The sequence below is a fragment of the Myotis lucifugus genome, unplaced genomic scaffold (assembly GCF_000147115.1).
Source record: "Myotis lucifugus unplaced genomic scaffold, Myoluc2.0 scaffold_26, whole genome shotgun sequence".
Classification (NCBI taxonomy): domain Eukaryota; kingdom Metazoa; phylum Chordata; class Mammalia; order Chiroptera; family Vespertilionidae; genus Myotis; species Myotis lucifugus.
The window spans coordinates 801,442-818,282 of record NW_005871074.1 but is presented as its reverse complement, the minus strand read 5'-3'; the positions used below and the strand labels follow the sequence as shown (position 1 = coordinate 818,282).

General features: G+C 50.4%; 1 protein-coding gene across 3 annotated transcripts in view; it reads left to right on the top strand.

Annotated features, from left to right (window-relative positions):
• PRAG1 (PEAK1 related, kinase-activating pseudokinase 1) overlaps positions 1-16,631 on the top strand; it is a 50,671-nt gene extending 34,040 nt beyond the window's left edge. For all 3 annotated transcript variants that reach the window (XM_023751833.1, XM_006086164.3, XM_014453594.2), the window contains exons 5-6: positions 8,113-8,846; positions 15,428-16,631. In XM_023751833.1, coding sequence (XP_023607601.1) covers positions 8,113-8,846; positions 15,428-16,600 — 1,907 coding nt within the window. In that variant the 3' untranslated portion in view covers positions 16,601-16,631. The remainder of the gene's footprint in view (positions 1-8,112; positions 8,847-15,427) is intronic.
• The last annotated feature ends 210 nt before the right edge of the window (positions 16,632-16,841 follow it).

The window sequence follows — 16,841 nt, the reverse complement described above, 5'->3', positions numbered from 1 at the left end:
AGAGGGCGCGTGTCAGGACAGATCTGTGAATGCTGCCCGGGAAGCTCATCGGCAGTGAGTGCTGGGTGGGTGAGGAGAAGGGATCGGCTAAGTGAAATGGTCTTCAGAAGACGCCTGTGCTTCAAATGGTTCCTTTTATTTATTATTTAAATATATTTTTATGTTTGGCAATTTTTTTAATATATTTTTATCAATTTCAGAAAGGAGAGAGAGAGAGAGAGAGAGAGAGAGAGAGAGAGAGAGAGAGAGAGAAACATCAATGATGAGAGAGAATCATTGATCGGCTGCCTCCTGCATGCCCCCTGCTGGGATTGAGCCCACAACCTGGGCATATGCCTTTGACCGGAATCAAACCCAGGACCCTTCAGTCCACAGGCTGATGCTCTATCCACTGAGCAAAACCAGCTAGAGCCAAATGGTTACTTTTAAATATGCAAACCTTATGTGCTGCTAAGATAATTTCCTTTCTGGTTTAGGATAACAAAATTCCGTTCGGCAGTTTAACAAGCATCTATGGATGTCAGGTTCCCATAGTCCAGGAGATTAGAGAGTGCTTTATTGAACTGAAACTGTAGGCACGAACACTAGATAAGAGGTCTAATTATACAGTGAACACAGTTATAAATCGCATGAAGCTTTGTACCAGGGCAGTGTCGGTATTGTGTATTTTGATAGCTAGCAGACCAAAGAGACTGAAAGTTAATTAAATATCTTAACAGTAGTCAGCTTGTTGTTCTCGATAATAATGGCAGGTAGGTTTTTAAAATATATATATTAATTCAATCATTCATTTGATAGATATTTCTTGAATGTAAACTGTGTGCTGGGTACAATTCCAGATGTTGAAGATATAGCAGTGACAACCCCCTCCCCCGCCCCCAAATGTCCAGTCCTTCTTTCATGGAGCTCGCATTCTAGTGGGGAGAGGTGGACAGTGAAGAAGATAAAGGAGTGAAGTAGCCAGTGTGTCACACGGCAGTAGGTGCTACAGGGGAAATTAAGCCAGGAAGTTGGTGGGGAGAGTGGGAGGACCTGTCAGGGGGAGAGGCAGCAAGTCCACAAAGATCAGACATCAGTCAGAATAAGTGGCAGCCTGACCTTCACTGAGCCTTTGCTCCCCACTCAGGCTACTATCTGAGAAGAAATAGTATTTTTTAAAATATATTTTTATTGATTTCAGAGGTCGAAGGGAGAAGGAGAGATAGAAACAGCAAGGATGAGAGAGAATCATTGATCAGCTGGCTCCTGCATGCCCCCTACTGGGGATCGAGCCCGCAACCTAGGCATGTGCACCGACTGGGAATCCAAGTGGTGACCTCTTGGTTCCTGGGTTGGCGCTTAACTGCTGGCCAGACAGAAATAATATTTTTTTAAAGGCAGTCTTGACAATGGAGGAAAAAGGAGACATATGTAGTACTTCAAACAATAAAGAATTTAAATTTTAAAAAAATATATATTCATTTTAAAATAAAAAAAATAAAGGTGGTCTTGAAAAGGGCATCTAAAACTCTCTAGCTACAAATAGTGTGTTTTCAGACCATTAAATAGACTTGTTAAAGCACTGGATCCTAAATTGATGGGTTCTGTGCTGGGAGATCAGTCACCGAAGGATGAAGAAGATATCCCAAAGGAAACAATACTCGTGTTTAAGATTGTGGCTGGAGCTTCATCTTTGTTTAAACTATTTCATTCAAACTGCATTTTAAATACATATAATTACTTCAATAAAGTCAGTACAGGTCTATGGTAAAAAGAAAAACAATGGGGAAAGGTATGAAATGAAAAGTCAGTGTCCAGACACCCCCATCGCAGCTCCCACCCCCACCTTGAACATACTTTTCTGTATCATCTCAGAAATTTTTACCCATGTTTTAAATATTATAAACTTTATTTCTTTTTTTTAAGTTTAATCACTTTATTAGTCATTGTTTACATCACTGTTGTTTTCATATCATGTTTTTTGTCATTTTTATATCATGCCTCTGTTGTTATATCCTTTAGTTACTATTTATTTATTAATAAATTTCTATATTATTTTCATATACATGTTACTAATTTCCTTTCATCTCTCACACTTCTATATAAACTTTATTTCTATGCATTTTTTATTTCTATGCATTTTTGTTCTTAATCTATCCTGGTGTCTTTTAAATCACAGCCTCTAGATCTACCTCGCTTTTGTTAATGCTGCCTAGTGTTTCATTGTATGAATCAGTTAAATAAACCCTTCCCTTATCAATGCGTGTTTAGTTTATTCTCATTACAAGTCTACAGTAAGATTCTGTGATACGCAGTGAAATAATTTCATGGACGTATATGTAAGATAAATTCTTACAAGTAGGAATTGATGTGTCAAAATATATATGCGTTTTAAATAGATGTTACCACATTATCCTTTAAAAATGTCGATTTACACGTTCCGCAGCAGCGTGGAAAAGGGCTCTGAGCTAGCTTTTAATTTTACTGTTAATTTGGAAGAAAGCCCTTAGCGGTTGTGTTCTAACAGGGATGGAAAGATCGTGACTCCTGAGGCGCATGGGCTGGAGGCATGGCTTGTTTTCCTGAGCCCTTTTTCCAAACCGAGACAGTGTGTCTCTTTTGCATGTAAATTGCATTCATGTCTTGATTATTGTTCCTTGGGATGATTAAGTGGCCCGGAGAGGCTCCTCACAAATACCACATTTCCCACCCAGTTGTAAAATGCTAATATCATGCTTCCATTTTCAGACCACGTCTACCTTCTTGAAAAAGCAAGGATTCCTTTTAAAGGAATGCTTTGTTGCCTTTTTTTTTTTTTTAATGTTCAGAGTCGAGACTATTCAGACTGTGGGACCAAACAAGAGGTTGCACAATTTTCCTCTGGAGGAAAAAATTACATGTGAGGCTAGAACATTCCCTGGCCCCATCCCCTCGCATCTTCTCGGGGTGGGGGAAAGGGGTTTGGCAGAATCCTGCAAGACTGCTGCTTCCTGTGTGGAACTGGCAAGGTGCCTACACAGATGGCTGTGGTTTTCTCACCTTGAACCTGAGGGGCTTGAAGGAGCTGCAGGGCACAGTGAGATCTTCTCCATCTGCTTTGTTCCCTGTGCCTTTCATTGAATAGACGCTCAGCAAATGCTGACTGATGAATGGATAAATCTATGCAGCCATTTCCAGCTATACAATGTATGATCCTCATTTTTTTAAAAAAAGCGATAGTGCAAGTTTTTGAGCAAAAGAAAGTTCCTTTTGCTTTACCTTCCTGGAAGTTGGAGGATAGTCAGACACAGAGCTCGGGTTTGGAGCTTGGGGACTCTTCGCTGGGACTCTGTCCTTTGCCTCCACACTTGCTCTGGCCCAGCTGCTGCAAGAAGGCAGTGCTGTGCACCGAGGAAGCCCAACCGTGTTCATTCATTCGGCTCGAAACTGGACTGACCACTTCCTCCTTAAGCTCAGCTCTCATTTTGTCTGCAGAGAACAATGAAAGTGCCTATTAAAAGCCAGCAAGAGAAGGACCCTGCAATAAGGAAAACCTCACAGCCCTACTGGGTTTGAACTTTTGGCCTGCATTTCTGCAAAGGGATTAAGCTGCCTTTCCTGACCATTGAAATCCTGATGTCTCTTCTCTCTAACTATAATGGCGCACCTCCCCCTAAATTCCTTTAAGATCCCACCCAGTGCACCATGGGCGATGGGTCGTTTCCCACAGGAAACACTCTCTCTTCCCTAAAGATGCGGGGGTGTTCTCTGTAGTCGGCCCCTGGCTTCACATGCAGAACTGGAAATTGGGAGGAAAACTTAGGAGCTGGGATTTGGAGCTCTCCGGCCCAATTAGCATGCAGAGTCATTAGAAAACCTACCCTGATGTAACTATGATGTAGGCAGACTTCTCAGAAAAGTATTTTCCATTTTCACCCCTTTTTTACCCTGATTGTAAGCCAGAATTTGGAAACGGAGTGACCTAATGCCAGCATAAAACCAGGACATGGAGACATACCTCATTCTACTGTGCTTCTACTTTATTGGGCTTTGCAGATGATCCACTCATTTTTTTTACTTTAGTTTTTACAAAGGGGAGGCCAGACCCCCCCCCTCCTCCCACCAGCAAAAAGATCATGACTCGCTCTATTGCAAGTCTCGCTTTATTGCGGTGGTCTGGAACCAAACCCCCGGTCTTTCAAGGTGTGCCTGTATTCGAATCCGTCTCATGTGCCGTTGGAGCTGAGTCCTAGGGATATGGGCTGTTGGCCCAAGTTTTTCAGGATGATTTTAGGCACAATTTTCTGAACCAGTGGTTTGCCTGTGAATTCTGAAACTGTTTTAGGTGTGGGGGCACGTGTGTTCCCTCTTCTTTTTGGCTCTTCTAAACACAGAGTGTGGCAGCTGCTGCAAATAGTAAGGCTCTAGCTGCTGTGTTTAGGAGGCGGCTCCCCACATAAGAGTCAAGAAAATGACAGAGTCTGGGTGGGTCTTTAGGGATGGCCCGATCCCATAGGAGACCGCTACCGCGTGACTCGTGGTGGAGAAGCCAGTTTCATTGAGAAGCGCCACCTGCCGGCATCTATTTCAGGGTCGCCCTAAGAAGATCAACCGCTGAGGCCCACGTGGCCCTGGGGTGCCCAGGGGCTATCAGAGGGAGTTGTGGTCTTCTCACCTGCTCCGGTTACACATCTGGAGAGCAGCCTCAAGGACCCGTGCGTTCCGAGGGGTGCCTCAGGTCGGAAGGTGGTGTGCCTGCTACGGAAGTAGGCAGTACTTTTTCCCCCGCCTACGAAAAGCACAAGATGCCTATGTAATGCCCCGCTATACACGCAAAGTGCACACTGCAGGTGGGCCGTGAGCCCACACACCTGAGAGGTCCTTGTAGGTACAGTTGTTGCCATCGGCTGGGAAGTGGCTGGTTGAGGAGTGTCCTTCTGTAGTGCCATCCTCTTGATTATTTTGCACCTTATTCAGGGGAAAAACGATCCAGCCCACACGCTGGTCCTTGAAGCCACACCTCTTCCTATTACCCAGCACTCCTTGCCTAAGTGGTCATGGGATACGAGTCTGATCCTTGCCTCAGTGGTCATGGGATATGAGTCTGATCCTTGCCTAAGTGGTCATGGGATACGAGTCTGATCCTTGCCTAAGTGGTCATGGGATATGAGTCTGATCCTTGCCTCAGTGGTTATGGGATACGAGTCTGATCCTTGCCTACGTGGTCATGGGATATGAGTCTGATCGAAGCCGCTGCCTAGCTCAGCCCCACAGTCCCCAGGAAAGCCAGAGAGCATCCTTGCCTTCCCACTGCCTGGCACACGAGTTAGTTTTCGTGCTGAAGCAGAGCCTCTTGATTCTCGGTGGCAGTCTGTGGAAGAAGAGTGTGCAGATATGGTTTTCAAAGATTCCTGCTGTCCTTACAGATTGGAGAGTTCACCATCGGCAGCTGTGAGAAGAGATAGGGAGGGAAAGGTTGAGCAGCATAGCCATCTGCGTCGAGGTATTTTATTTCAGGGGCAGCTTTGAGACAAAGTGCATGTTAGGAGAGGTCGAGATGGAGGGAGTGGCTGAAATTATAGACTATTGGCACTGGAAGGGGCCTTCGGGGCGGTGCCATCCAGTCCATTTTTAAGTGAGGAAACTCGGTGGTGGGGAGGTCGACAGCTGGTTATGGTTCATCCCTCAGAGCAGAGCAGAGGCAGGAAGGGGCGTGTGGAGGCATCAAGGAGACCCTTACAAGGAAGGCAGCCAGGAAAAGCCAATAAGGATTGGGCCATAGAGTAAGCACAGGATTGACAGAGGGGACTAGGGACTCATTAAAGCATGTACTGGGAATTCTCATCACACTGCTTTCTCTCCTCATCCCCCATCTTCTGTGTGTGTGTGTTTTTTAAATATATTTTTATTGATTTCAGAAAGAAAGGGAGAGAGAGAAATAGAAAAGTCAATGATGAGAGAATCATTGATCGGCTGCCTCCTGCACGCTCCTACTGGGGATCAAGCCCGCAACCCAGGCATGTGCCCTGACCGGGAATCAAACCGTGACTTCCTGATTGGTTCATAGGTAGACACTCAACCACTGAGCCACACCAGCCAGGCTCTTCTGCATTTTCATAATAAATGAGGATTCAGCAGCTCGATGGGGCAGGCTTCTGCTGTCTAGAATGCAGAAAGGCTGGGAATGGACATGGCTCTGCTCGACCCCTTCTTGCTCATCACCTGGGTGCTTGGTGGCTGAGACTCAGGGCCCTGTGAGAGCCCCACACTAAGGAGTCTTGTTCCTCCCTTTTGTAGCCTAGGAGTTAGTAAGCGATCCTCCCCCTCTCGGCCTGTGCTGCTCAAGGAAGGAGGGAGGAAGTGACTCACCACCCAGCCTTCGTCTGTCCCCACTGCTGACCCAGCCCTTGGAGGAGAAAAGTTTCTTAACGGGGAGCATGGGGTGGGGACCTATGATGCCAGGGTTCAAGCTGCGGAGACCGGCGCGATAGGCTCTCCCTCCTCTCCGGTAGGCTCCTGTGTGCCCCATTCGGACTGTCGAGGGGAGAGTGTACACAGGTGTGTGAAGTGGGCTGGTCCCACTGCGCCACTGTTGCTTGATTTATAATTAACCTGGGCCTGTTGGAAGGGACAGAAGTCACTCATTCAGCCTGGGCCCCGCCTGTCACAGCCGGCGGGTGAGGTGGGTAGGGACACTGTCTACGATCCTGTACTCCTCCTGGGCCCGGTGCCAGATGGTGGGCGTGGGCCCTGCCAGCCTCGCTCAGCTGCACAGGCTTCTCTTGCATGAGCCTGTTGGTTCCCAGCTCCTGTGTTCAACACGCTGTGTGCACCAGCTTTGTGCTCCTGTGAGCTTTGCCCTCAGGGCTGTACTGGGCAGGAGGCCCCCTGCTGTCACACATTGTGGGGGGGTGTCTGGGTGGCAGTGAGGCTGGGGCATGGGTGTCAGCACCCACCCTGCCCGGGGCAAGGTGAGCCCTGAGGACGCGGTCATTCACCTTGCTCCTGAGAGGGTCCCTCCTCCCTATGGGGCATCCTAAGTCAGGGACCCAGTGTTGATCTGAAGGGCTTGGTGCCAGTGCTTGTCCTTGGGGGCCACCCTGTCCCCATTTGGGTTGGAGAAAGCAGAGAAGGACTCAGTGTGGGCATAGAGGCTAGTAGAGCCCAGCCGGTGTGCCTCAGCGATTGAGCGTCGAACCCAAGAACCAAGAGGTTGCCGGTTCGATTCCCAGTCAGGGCACATGCCTGGGTTGCGGGCTTGATCCCCAGTAGGTGCATGCGGGGGGCAGCCGATCAATGATAATGTTTCTCATGGATGCTTCTATCTCTCTATCCCTCTCCCTTCCTCTCTCTGTAAAAATCAATAAAAACATTTTTTTTTTAAAGAAGGCTATGAGGAAGGTCGTGTGCGCCCGAGGGAGGTGATAAACACTAACAGATAGTTCGCCTCCTTTGGGGCCTTTCACATGGGCTTCAGGCCCGTGTGTTTGCTGTGCCTCCTCCTCTAGCCATGCTGCGAAGGCGGGAGTGGTCCAGGCGCACACGGTGACGTGGCCCCGTGAACTAAATGAGGGTGCATGGCATAAGCACCCGTTCCCTTCCATTGAAGACCCCTATTTCTTTCGCATTTTAACCTTCAGGATTACAGGGTGCATTTTCCCATCTATGAACACAGTTAATGTTGTTTTTACCCTCCTAAAAGCTGTTAGTAAAGTAATGGGTACATCTTGCAGTCCGTTCTTAGAATGACACAGATGAGGATTATTTCAATTCGCCCTTTCCCGTTTCCGATGTCCATAGCTTTTTCTTACGTGTTTTACCACCTGGCTTCCTGTTTCACTGTAAAACCTCCACGTTGTACATCGGCACAGAGTAAAGTGCAGTGTCTTCCCTGTCTGGGCCCTTCATCTCATCTCCGGGGACGATGCTGGACGTTGCTATGCTCTGTGGAGACCTGTGGCCCTGTGGGACTTTCCCCCAACCCCGGGCACCACTCTGGGACTGCGGGCTCAGGACACACTTGCTTTCCCTTGAGATCTGTTTGCTGTTGTTGGGTAGCTAGACAGACAGACAGATAGGTAGTAGGTAGATGCAGGCCCAGGGGTTCTGGGATGAATGGCATTGACCTCCAGCCTATTTGTTTCTCGATTTCAGGCCCATCGTCTGAGCCGCCTCACTCGCCCACCAACAGTGGGAAGAAGCTCTTTGCTCCTGTTCCATTCCCTTCGGGCTCCACCGAGGACGTGTCCCGCAGCAGCCCCCTGCAGCCCCCGCCTCTCCCCCAGAAGAAGTTAGTGAGCCGGGCGGCCTCTTCACCCGATGGCTTCTTCTGGACCCAGGGCTCCCCCAAGCCGAGAGCAGCAAGTCCAAAGCTGAACCTCAGCCACTCGGAGATCAACGTCCGCGCACATGAGGAGTCCCACTTCGGCCACGGGAACCGCCACCATCACGCCTTCTCTTCGGAGCCTCTGGAGAAAACTTTCAAGGGCAATGGCCCAGCACCGAGGCTGGCAGGTGGCAGAAGCGGCAGCGGGAGCCCCAGCCTCCAGTGCAAGGGGATGCCCTCGGCCTCATCCTCCCAGCTGAGCGTGGCCAGCCAGGCCTCCACCAGCAGCAACCAGCCCCAGCTCCACAGTCTGCTGAGTAGCATCAGCAGCAAGGAGGGCACCCACGCCAAGCTGGTGGGGCTCTACGCCCAGTCCCTCATCCGCCTCGGGGCCAAGTGTGAGGACCTGTTCATGGGCCGCCAGAAGAAGGAGCTGCACTTCAATGAGAACAACTGGTCGCTCTTCAAGCTGACCTGCAACAAGCCCTGCTGTGACTCGGGGGATGCCATCTACTACTGTGCCACCTGCTCCGAGGACCCCGGCAGCACCTACGCTGTGAAAGTAGGTACCACCCTCCTAATCTGCAGCACAGCCAGCTGGTCCTGGCTTTGGCGGGATTGTGGCTGGAGCAAGTCCTCCCGCCTCTCCAGGTTTCAGGAGGAGGGTTGAGTCCGAAGGTCCCTTTTGACACTTAATGTTCAGTGATCTCACTCTCTGCCTGGCGAAGGTCATGGTGCAGAGAGATTTGCACTATGAATAGATGATTCATTCTGTGCTTCCAGGCATGAACTTAGGTGATCTCGTTGGATTAAGATAGCAGTTGCCTTTTAATACAACAGAGAGTTCCTTCCTTTATTCAGTGGGTTTTTACTGAGTGCCTACAATAGGCCAAGTATTTTTTAAGGTCTGAGTATAGAGAGGTGGACATAAGGTTCCTATGGAGCTTATAATCTAGCACAGAAGATGGACAGTTAGGGTATTGTCCTTCAGATAGAGCCAGGAGACTTCGACCTAGAACAATAAGGGTAAGAACATTGACTGAGCATTCACTACACAACTAGACTCTTTTCTGGCTGCATTAACTACATGACCTTGAATCCTCACAGGGTGGGAAGGTTTCACAGATGACGACTCTGAAGCTTAAAATGATTAAGTAATTTGCCCATAGTCAGCTGGTGGCTGAGATGAATGCTTTGTCTTGTCTATGTTACCATCCTGTCAGTTAAGACAAATGAAGTTCAGAGAAGCTAAGTGATCAGTCCAAGGGAACACAGCTCTTTAATCTTTGCCACTGGATCAGGGCTGTTGCTGCCACACCCCACTGCTCTCTCAGGGCGCAGTTCCGAGCCAGCTGGTTGAGCGTCTGCACACATCTGGCCATTTGGATCTTGGCCACTGACTCGAGTCTATCCGTGTGACTTCTTTCTTCATCTCCTTTTAGTGGCCTTGACTGTCTGATGGGTCTATGGCCCTTCTGTAAATGTAGGCTTTTGGTTGGGAATGAGGAGGGGAACCCTGAGCTCTCTTTTGCCATCATCTGTCCCGAGATATTAGAAAAAATGTAAATAGTGAACGAATGTGAAATAGCCTTGATGGGGCAGCTTCCTACTTATGAGTGAAATTTTTAAAAAAAGATTACAATTATTAGCCAAGGAAAATAGCAATGAATTTTACGTTGAGATTTTTCTTTTAAGAAATTAGTGACACCACCCTAAATTATAGATTGGGAACTGCTGATTTCTATGTCCAAGGAACGGTATATAATTACCTGCTGCCTTCCTATGAAAAAACGAGGGAGGGGTGGCTACTAGGAAGATCCAGTTATTATACAGAAATCAAGGGCCTGGAAGACTAGGGGCTGTGGCCAGATGGTGGGCACTAAACGGAAGAAAACACAAAGGTCAGGAATGAGAGTCCTTGGACTTCCTGAACTTCATTGCCTCTTTATCTCTAACCCCAGCCGCTACTCTCTTGGTGAGGTCCCTTCCCTGCCACGCCCCCAACCACGATTAAAAGAAGAAGAAAAAACAATGCCGGCATTTCCCCTCCTATTGGGATGGTGCTGCATCCAGTAGAGAAAGAAGTGAGTGGACCCTCCAGTGAACTGAATGTGATTAGCCCCTGACCACCTTCAGCCCAGAGCCAGGGGTCTGTATCCACCCAATGAAGGGAACGTAGATTTGAGATCCCTGAATGCCAAGGGGGTGGAGGCGCCTTTAGGAAGTTCATTCTCACTAGCCCCAGTGAACCTGAGGAGGGGAGCTGTGAATCCTCCCTCTGCGTCTGCCTTTCTGGTTCAAGTGCATCCGTCATTCTCCTCGTCTCCTGGGCTGGACCTGGGCGCTCTTTCACTGTCAGGAGACAGCTGACCTCTCCATCGCGAGAGGGAGAGAGTGGAAGAGGCCTCGTCCCTCTTGCCCCTGGGGTTAAAGCGATGTGACCCTACTGCAAAGAACCAAGGGACCCCCTGGCACAAGATCTGCCAGGGTTTGGGGTTTTATACATACTACTGTGACGTGCAGCTTGCATTCTAGAACCTCCTGTCATAATGTAGAATAGGCTATGTTCTCTGACGGCCAGTGCAGAAAATCCAGCTTCCCCAGAGGATGTTAAAGGCAAGCGTTGCTTCTCATTTCGGTAGGAAAGTAAATGGTGAGGGAACGGGAAGATCGGCCTTGGTCTTCGAAGGAAGAGGGGCCCGCGTGTCCCCCATCTGATTTTGCCAGACACTTGGCAGTGCAAGGATTACCTCTGTACCGTGGAGAAGGAGCTTTGGAGAAGAGCTTGAAATGTTCAGAGACGGGGAACAACAATATCCGTTTGCACATGTGCCCGGCCTGGTGCTGGGGGTGGTGGGCAGGGTGTGGAGCATCATTTCCCACGTGCAGCTGTTCCACCTCATTAGCTGCGTGGTCTAGACGGGCGTACAGTCGTCTGGCCTTCGCGAGCGGGGGAGCGGGTCCCCCTTCCGGAGCCTGTCTGTCGCCAAGCTCATTTCATCTGCGCCTGGTGAGCAGGAGCCTCGGTTGGGAGCCTCGTGAACAAAGGCCGGCTCGCACCTGCTCCCACTAATGCTGGGCCCTGGTTCTTGCAGCAGCAAGGAGAGGAAGGCTGCTCCGTAGCCCTGCTCATGCATATAGGGCAGGCAAAAATCATAAACTGCGTGTGAGGTTTCAAAGCCCGGTTCATTCCTCAGCCACCTAGAGCTTCAGTTGAGTAATTAGGGACCTGTGTTGAGCCAGCTGGGCCTTTATTTCTTATTGAACAGACGTGACTTAGCCCAGATTCTCAACAGTGAATGAGGCCCAGGCTGCAAAGTTTAAAGTGAGACTTGGCACAACAAAACGTTTGAAATGTGAGCTGAATCAAAGGTTTGTGTGAATGTCTTGGGCCAAAAAACCCCAGGGCGGACCCCTGAAAATGAAATGAGGGGGTGGGGCAGATGGGGATGGGAAGAAAGCCTCCTGCCCCCTTCCTGTCCCCTGTTCCTCTACCCAGCTGTCTGTGCAGCCAGGTGACCCACTCACTGATTTTTGAACCACATCCAGCCCAGTTGCCGTTGACGCTGCTCCTTCATTTACATCTCTGTGCAAACTGTCAGCCGCTCCACTGGGAGTGTTCGCGGGGCCCAGGCCTTTGAGACCCTGGAGAAAGGGGATCCTTGGAAACGTTTCCCATGCCCCGGGCAGCTGTGCCCTCCGGTTGGCACAATAACCTACACACCAGCTCTGGGGTGTGCACTGAGCATGGTTGCAGCCAAACCTGCCAGAGCAATCACCATAGCAACCTTTCCCAGCCACTGCTCACCTGGGCTGGGCGCGGTGCTGAAAGCCCCACCCCACACCTGTGTTGTGTCATTTAATGCTCCCAGTGGCCTGCGAGGAGGGAGCTGTTACTGCCCTATACACAGAGGAGAAGGCAGACTTTTGAGATAAATACAGTCAGTCCTCACTATATGGATTCCATGTTGTGAATTCACTGCTAAAACTTATTTGTAACTCAAATCCTTATGGCATTTTTGTGGTCATTTCTGGACATGCACAGAGTGGGGAGGATTTGAATCACCCAGTCTGCAAATTCCCAGCAGAGGTGGCACAAGGGGGCGCTCCACCTAGTTTCAGCTCTCACTGCCAACAGTGTCCCTTCCGTGGTTTAGTTACTGCCTCATTCTTCACATTTTTGGGCTTGTTGGTGGTGATGTTGCTGTTTAAATGGCCGGGCTGAGCGCGGAGGTCCTGTCTAGCGCTCCTAAGTGCTGTGGTGTGCCCTTGGGAGAGTATTGGACCAGCTTCATTCAGGCAGGAGGTAAAATGCTGTTGGCCGTGAGTGCAATGTTAATGAATCAACAGTATCTGTTAATGGGGTATCTTTAAACAGAAACCCACATAAAACAAGGTTATATATTGGCCAGCTAATGAAAATGTTGTAACCCGAGGCTTGCTAGAACTTCCCTTTGCATTTCCTTTGGGAGCAGTGGTTCAGTATTCGTTAATTCAGTGTGTGTGTGTGGATACTTCTTAGAACAGAACTGCTGCAAGAACCAGACGCGCTGGTGACTTGTCAGTGTTTGCAAAGTTTATATTTAAACCAAGGTCTCTTGCACTCTCAAGCCCATGCTTTGACCTCTCAAATTCTTGTCGGTTGTATAATCTTGAGCAAATTGAACCTCTTGGCCCCTCGGTTTCCTCTTCTGTAATACCATCTACCTCATTTGGTGGTTTGAGATTTAATGAGACTTAATATGTAGAGGGCTGAGTAGACACAGTGCCTCGCACACGCAGGAGTTCAGAAGGTGGCCATGTGGTTGAGATACCCTCACTGGAGGGAGTGACCAGACATCGGCACTGCGTTTTCCACATCCTCATAGATAGCGCTGCAGGCCGGCCCATGCACAGTGGTTGGTATTTACAGGCAAGGCTATTTGTGAAGATCACTCCCCTAAATTTTCTTTAGGTTAATAGTGTTCCAGAAGCCAGCCATTTATTTATTTATTTGTAATATCTATATTTTTTTTTATTTCAGAGAGGAAGGAAGAGGGAGAGAGAGAAACATCCATGATGAGAGAGAATCATTGACCGGCTGCCTCCTGCATGCCCCACACTGGGGATCAAACCCGCAACTGGGACCTGTGCCCTGACAGGGAATCCAACTGTGTGACCTTCTGGTTCATAGGTCGATGCTCAACCAACCACTGAGCCACACCAGCTGGGCAGAAGCCGGCCATTTAAAAGCTAAAGATAGTTGAATAAGAAAGAGCCTGCAACAATGCCCTTTAGACAAGCTATTCCAAAATCATGTTTGCTGGTATAATGGAACCCATGTCTGGGATAAATGCACTTCCCTTCTATTTCTATTCCACTTCTATAGCAGAGAAATTATTAGATTAATGTGTTACCTCCCCCGCCTCCCAATTAAGTTGATAAAAGTTTCCTAAGAGGCTGAACTCTTTTATCCCAGGTTTCGTGCTGAGAGGTTTCTATAGCTGCAGCATAAATAAATCTCTGGGAAAAGTGCTTGCTGTGGAACTTCTAGAAACAGCACCTGTGAGCATGATGGCGCATTGAGACCATTGTAGTCACCTGAGTGGGGCCGAGCAGCCGCCCGAAGGGTTATTCTGGGTTTGTCCACAGGACGATGTTTTCTGGGTGGATGCGAGAAGCCTTTCTTCTGGGGATTACACACTGATCCTTACCTTCTATAAAGCGAGGCTGAGGCTGTGCACTAGCCTTTGGGAGAGGAGGTCACAGACCATCTGCAGCCCCTTTCAGTGTAATTACAGGGCACTGGAGGCCCAGGGTGTCTGGCTCAAGGCTCTCCAGTTGTGCGGTGACCCGATGAGGATTAGTGCGGCTAAAGGTCCCGGGTGGCCGGCATTGTCATTAGTACAAAAAGATGTGGAAGCCACGGTTGTGGGGATTCCCCAGAGGAGCTTGAGATCACCTGTTTGTTTATTCCTACTTTCCGCTCAGAGGGTGCCTTTGGCCCTTGGGGTTCCCCGGCCCTGGAGAGCTTTCTGTTTTCCTTCAGCCACTCTGACTCACATAGCAGTTTCATTGAAGTCAGCCCTGCAGGTCATGCCAGCTTGTAGGCAGTGCATATGTACCTGGATCTAGAAACCAGGCAGCCTCAGAGAACGTGGCCAAGGCCCAGAAGCTTAGGGCCTGCATCTGCCCCTGCGGTTCCCAAGAGGGATGACCCCCGTGGTCAGGCAGGTCTCCTGTCAGGTAGCTGCCCATTCAGGTGCGAGGGGTGGGCAGCAAGGCTGACTGCCTGTGTCGGCTCCGATCTGGCTTCCTGAGAATTTGCCCACCGTGGGCAGAGGGAAGTCTTCCTACCAATACCAGGGGGCCACACTGTATGTTGTTGCCCAGGGACCCCACTCTTACTGGGTTGTGTGATCATTTTACTTTTAATTTTTTAAGAAATTGCCAAACCGTGTTTTGAAGTGACTACACCGTTTTTACAAACCACCAGCAATACATCAGTGTTCCCATCTCTCCACATCGTCATAGACACTTGCTGTTGTCTGTCATTTTTCTTCCAGCCATTCTAGTGGGCGTCAGCCAGTATCTCCCTGTGGGTTTGATTTGCATTTCCCTAATGACTCATGATGTTGAACATCTTTTCATGTGCCTATGGTCATTTACATATTTCTCTGGTGAAAATGCCTGTTAATATCTTTGCCCTACTTTTTCATTGGGAAGTTTATCTTATAACCGAGTGGTAAGAGTTTTTTTGTAGAACTCATGTATCAGATATGTGTCTTGCACATATTTTCTCCCAGTCTGTTGCTTGCCTTTCTTTTTTCTTAAAGGTATATTTTAAAGCATAACAGTTTTGAATTTCGATGGGGCCAAACTTATCAGTTCTTTCTTTTAGGAACCATGCATGCTTTTGGTATGCCACCAGATGTCTTTGCTCAACCCAAGGTCTCAAAGATTCTCGCCTATGTTTTCTTCTAACATTTGTATGTTCGGGCCCTTACACCTGAGTCTCTGTGACCATTTTGAGTTCATTTGTGTGCGTGGCTTGAAGTAAGCTTCAGCTCACCTTTTCACGGGGGGATTTCCAAATGTCCCAACACCGGTTGTGGAACAGATGATGGCTCCCCCTCCTGACCTCACCTCTCCTTTTCCCCGCAGATCTGCAAAACCCCCGAGCCCAAAGTGGCCTCCTACTGCAGCCCGGCTGTGCCCGTGCACTTCAACATCCAGCAGGACTGCGGCCACTTCGTGGCCTCGGTGCCCTCCAGCATGCTCGCCGCTCCGGACGCACCCAAGGACCCCGCGCCGGCCCCGCCCGCCCCGCCCCCGGCCCAGGAGCAGGACTGCGTGGTGGTCATCACCCGCGAGGTGCCCCACCAGACCGCCTCCGACTTCGTGCGGGACTCGGTCGGCAGCCATCGATCTGAGCCCGAGGCCTACGAGCGGCGCGTGTGCTTCCTGCTGCTGCAGCTCTGCAACGGGCTGGAGCACCTGAAGGAGCACAGGGTCATCCACCGGGACCTGTGCCTGGAGAACCTGCTGCTGGTGCACTGCGCCCCCCAGGCCTCCCCCGGGCCCCCGGCCTCCTCTGCCACCGCCAGCGCCCCTCCCTCCACCACGTGCACTGCCCCAGCTGCCGGTCCTGCCCCTGGCCCCTCCACCACCCTCCCCGCCAGTATCACCCCCAGCCCCCCAACGGCCCCCACCTGTGAGGGGGTGCCCAGTGAGAAGCACCTGCCCCGGCTCATTATCAGCAACTTCCTGAAGGCCAAGCAGAAGCCGGGCGGCACCGCCAACCTGCAGCAGAAAAAGAGCCAGGCCCGGCTGGCCCCCGAGATCGTGTCTGCCTCCCAGTACAGCAAGTTCGATGAGTTCCAGACAGGCATCCTCATCTACGAGCTGCTGCACCAGCCCAACCCGTTCGAGGTGCGGGCCCAGCTGTGGGAGCAGGACTACCGGCGGGAGGACCTGCCGCCCCTGCCCACCCTGTCCCTCTACTCGCCCGGCCTGCAGCAGCTCGCCCACCTGCTGCTGGAGGCCGACCCCATCAAGCGCATCCGCATCGGGGAGGCGAAGCGGGTGCTGCAGTGCCTGCTGTGGGGGCCGCGGCGGGAGCTGGTGGAGCAGCGGGGCACCTCGGAGGAGGCGCTGAGCAGCGCGCTGCACAACTGGATCGACATGAAGCGCGCCCTGATGATGCTGAAGTTCGCCGAGAAGGCCGTGGACCGCCAGCGCGGGGTGGAGCTGGAGGACTGGCTCTGCTGCCAGTACCTGGCGTCCGCGGAGCCTAGCGCCCTCTTACAGTCGCTCAAGCTCCTGCAGCTTCTGTGAGCACAGCCCCAGCCTGCACTTTAGCTGCCCTTTTCTGCCCCTTCCTGGTGTCCGTCCTGACCCCCGTGCCCTGCCTGCCTCAGAAAGCTTCGTGTCTCCCTGGGAAATGGTACAGTGACTGTCCTCCTTGGATGTAATATATATATAAAGTGTATAAATGTAAAAGGCTGAGGCTGTTGTGGCCGCCTGAGGCCGCCTCTGCTCCCCGGGGGCCCCTGGTTTCTCCGTTGTGATGCGCACT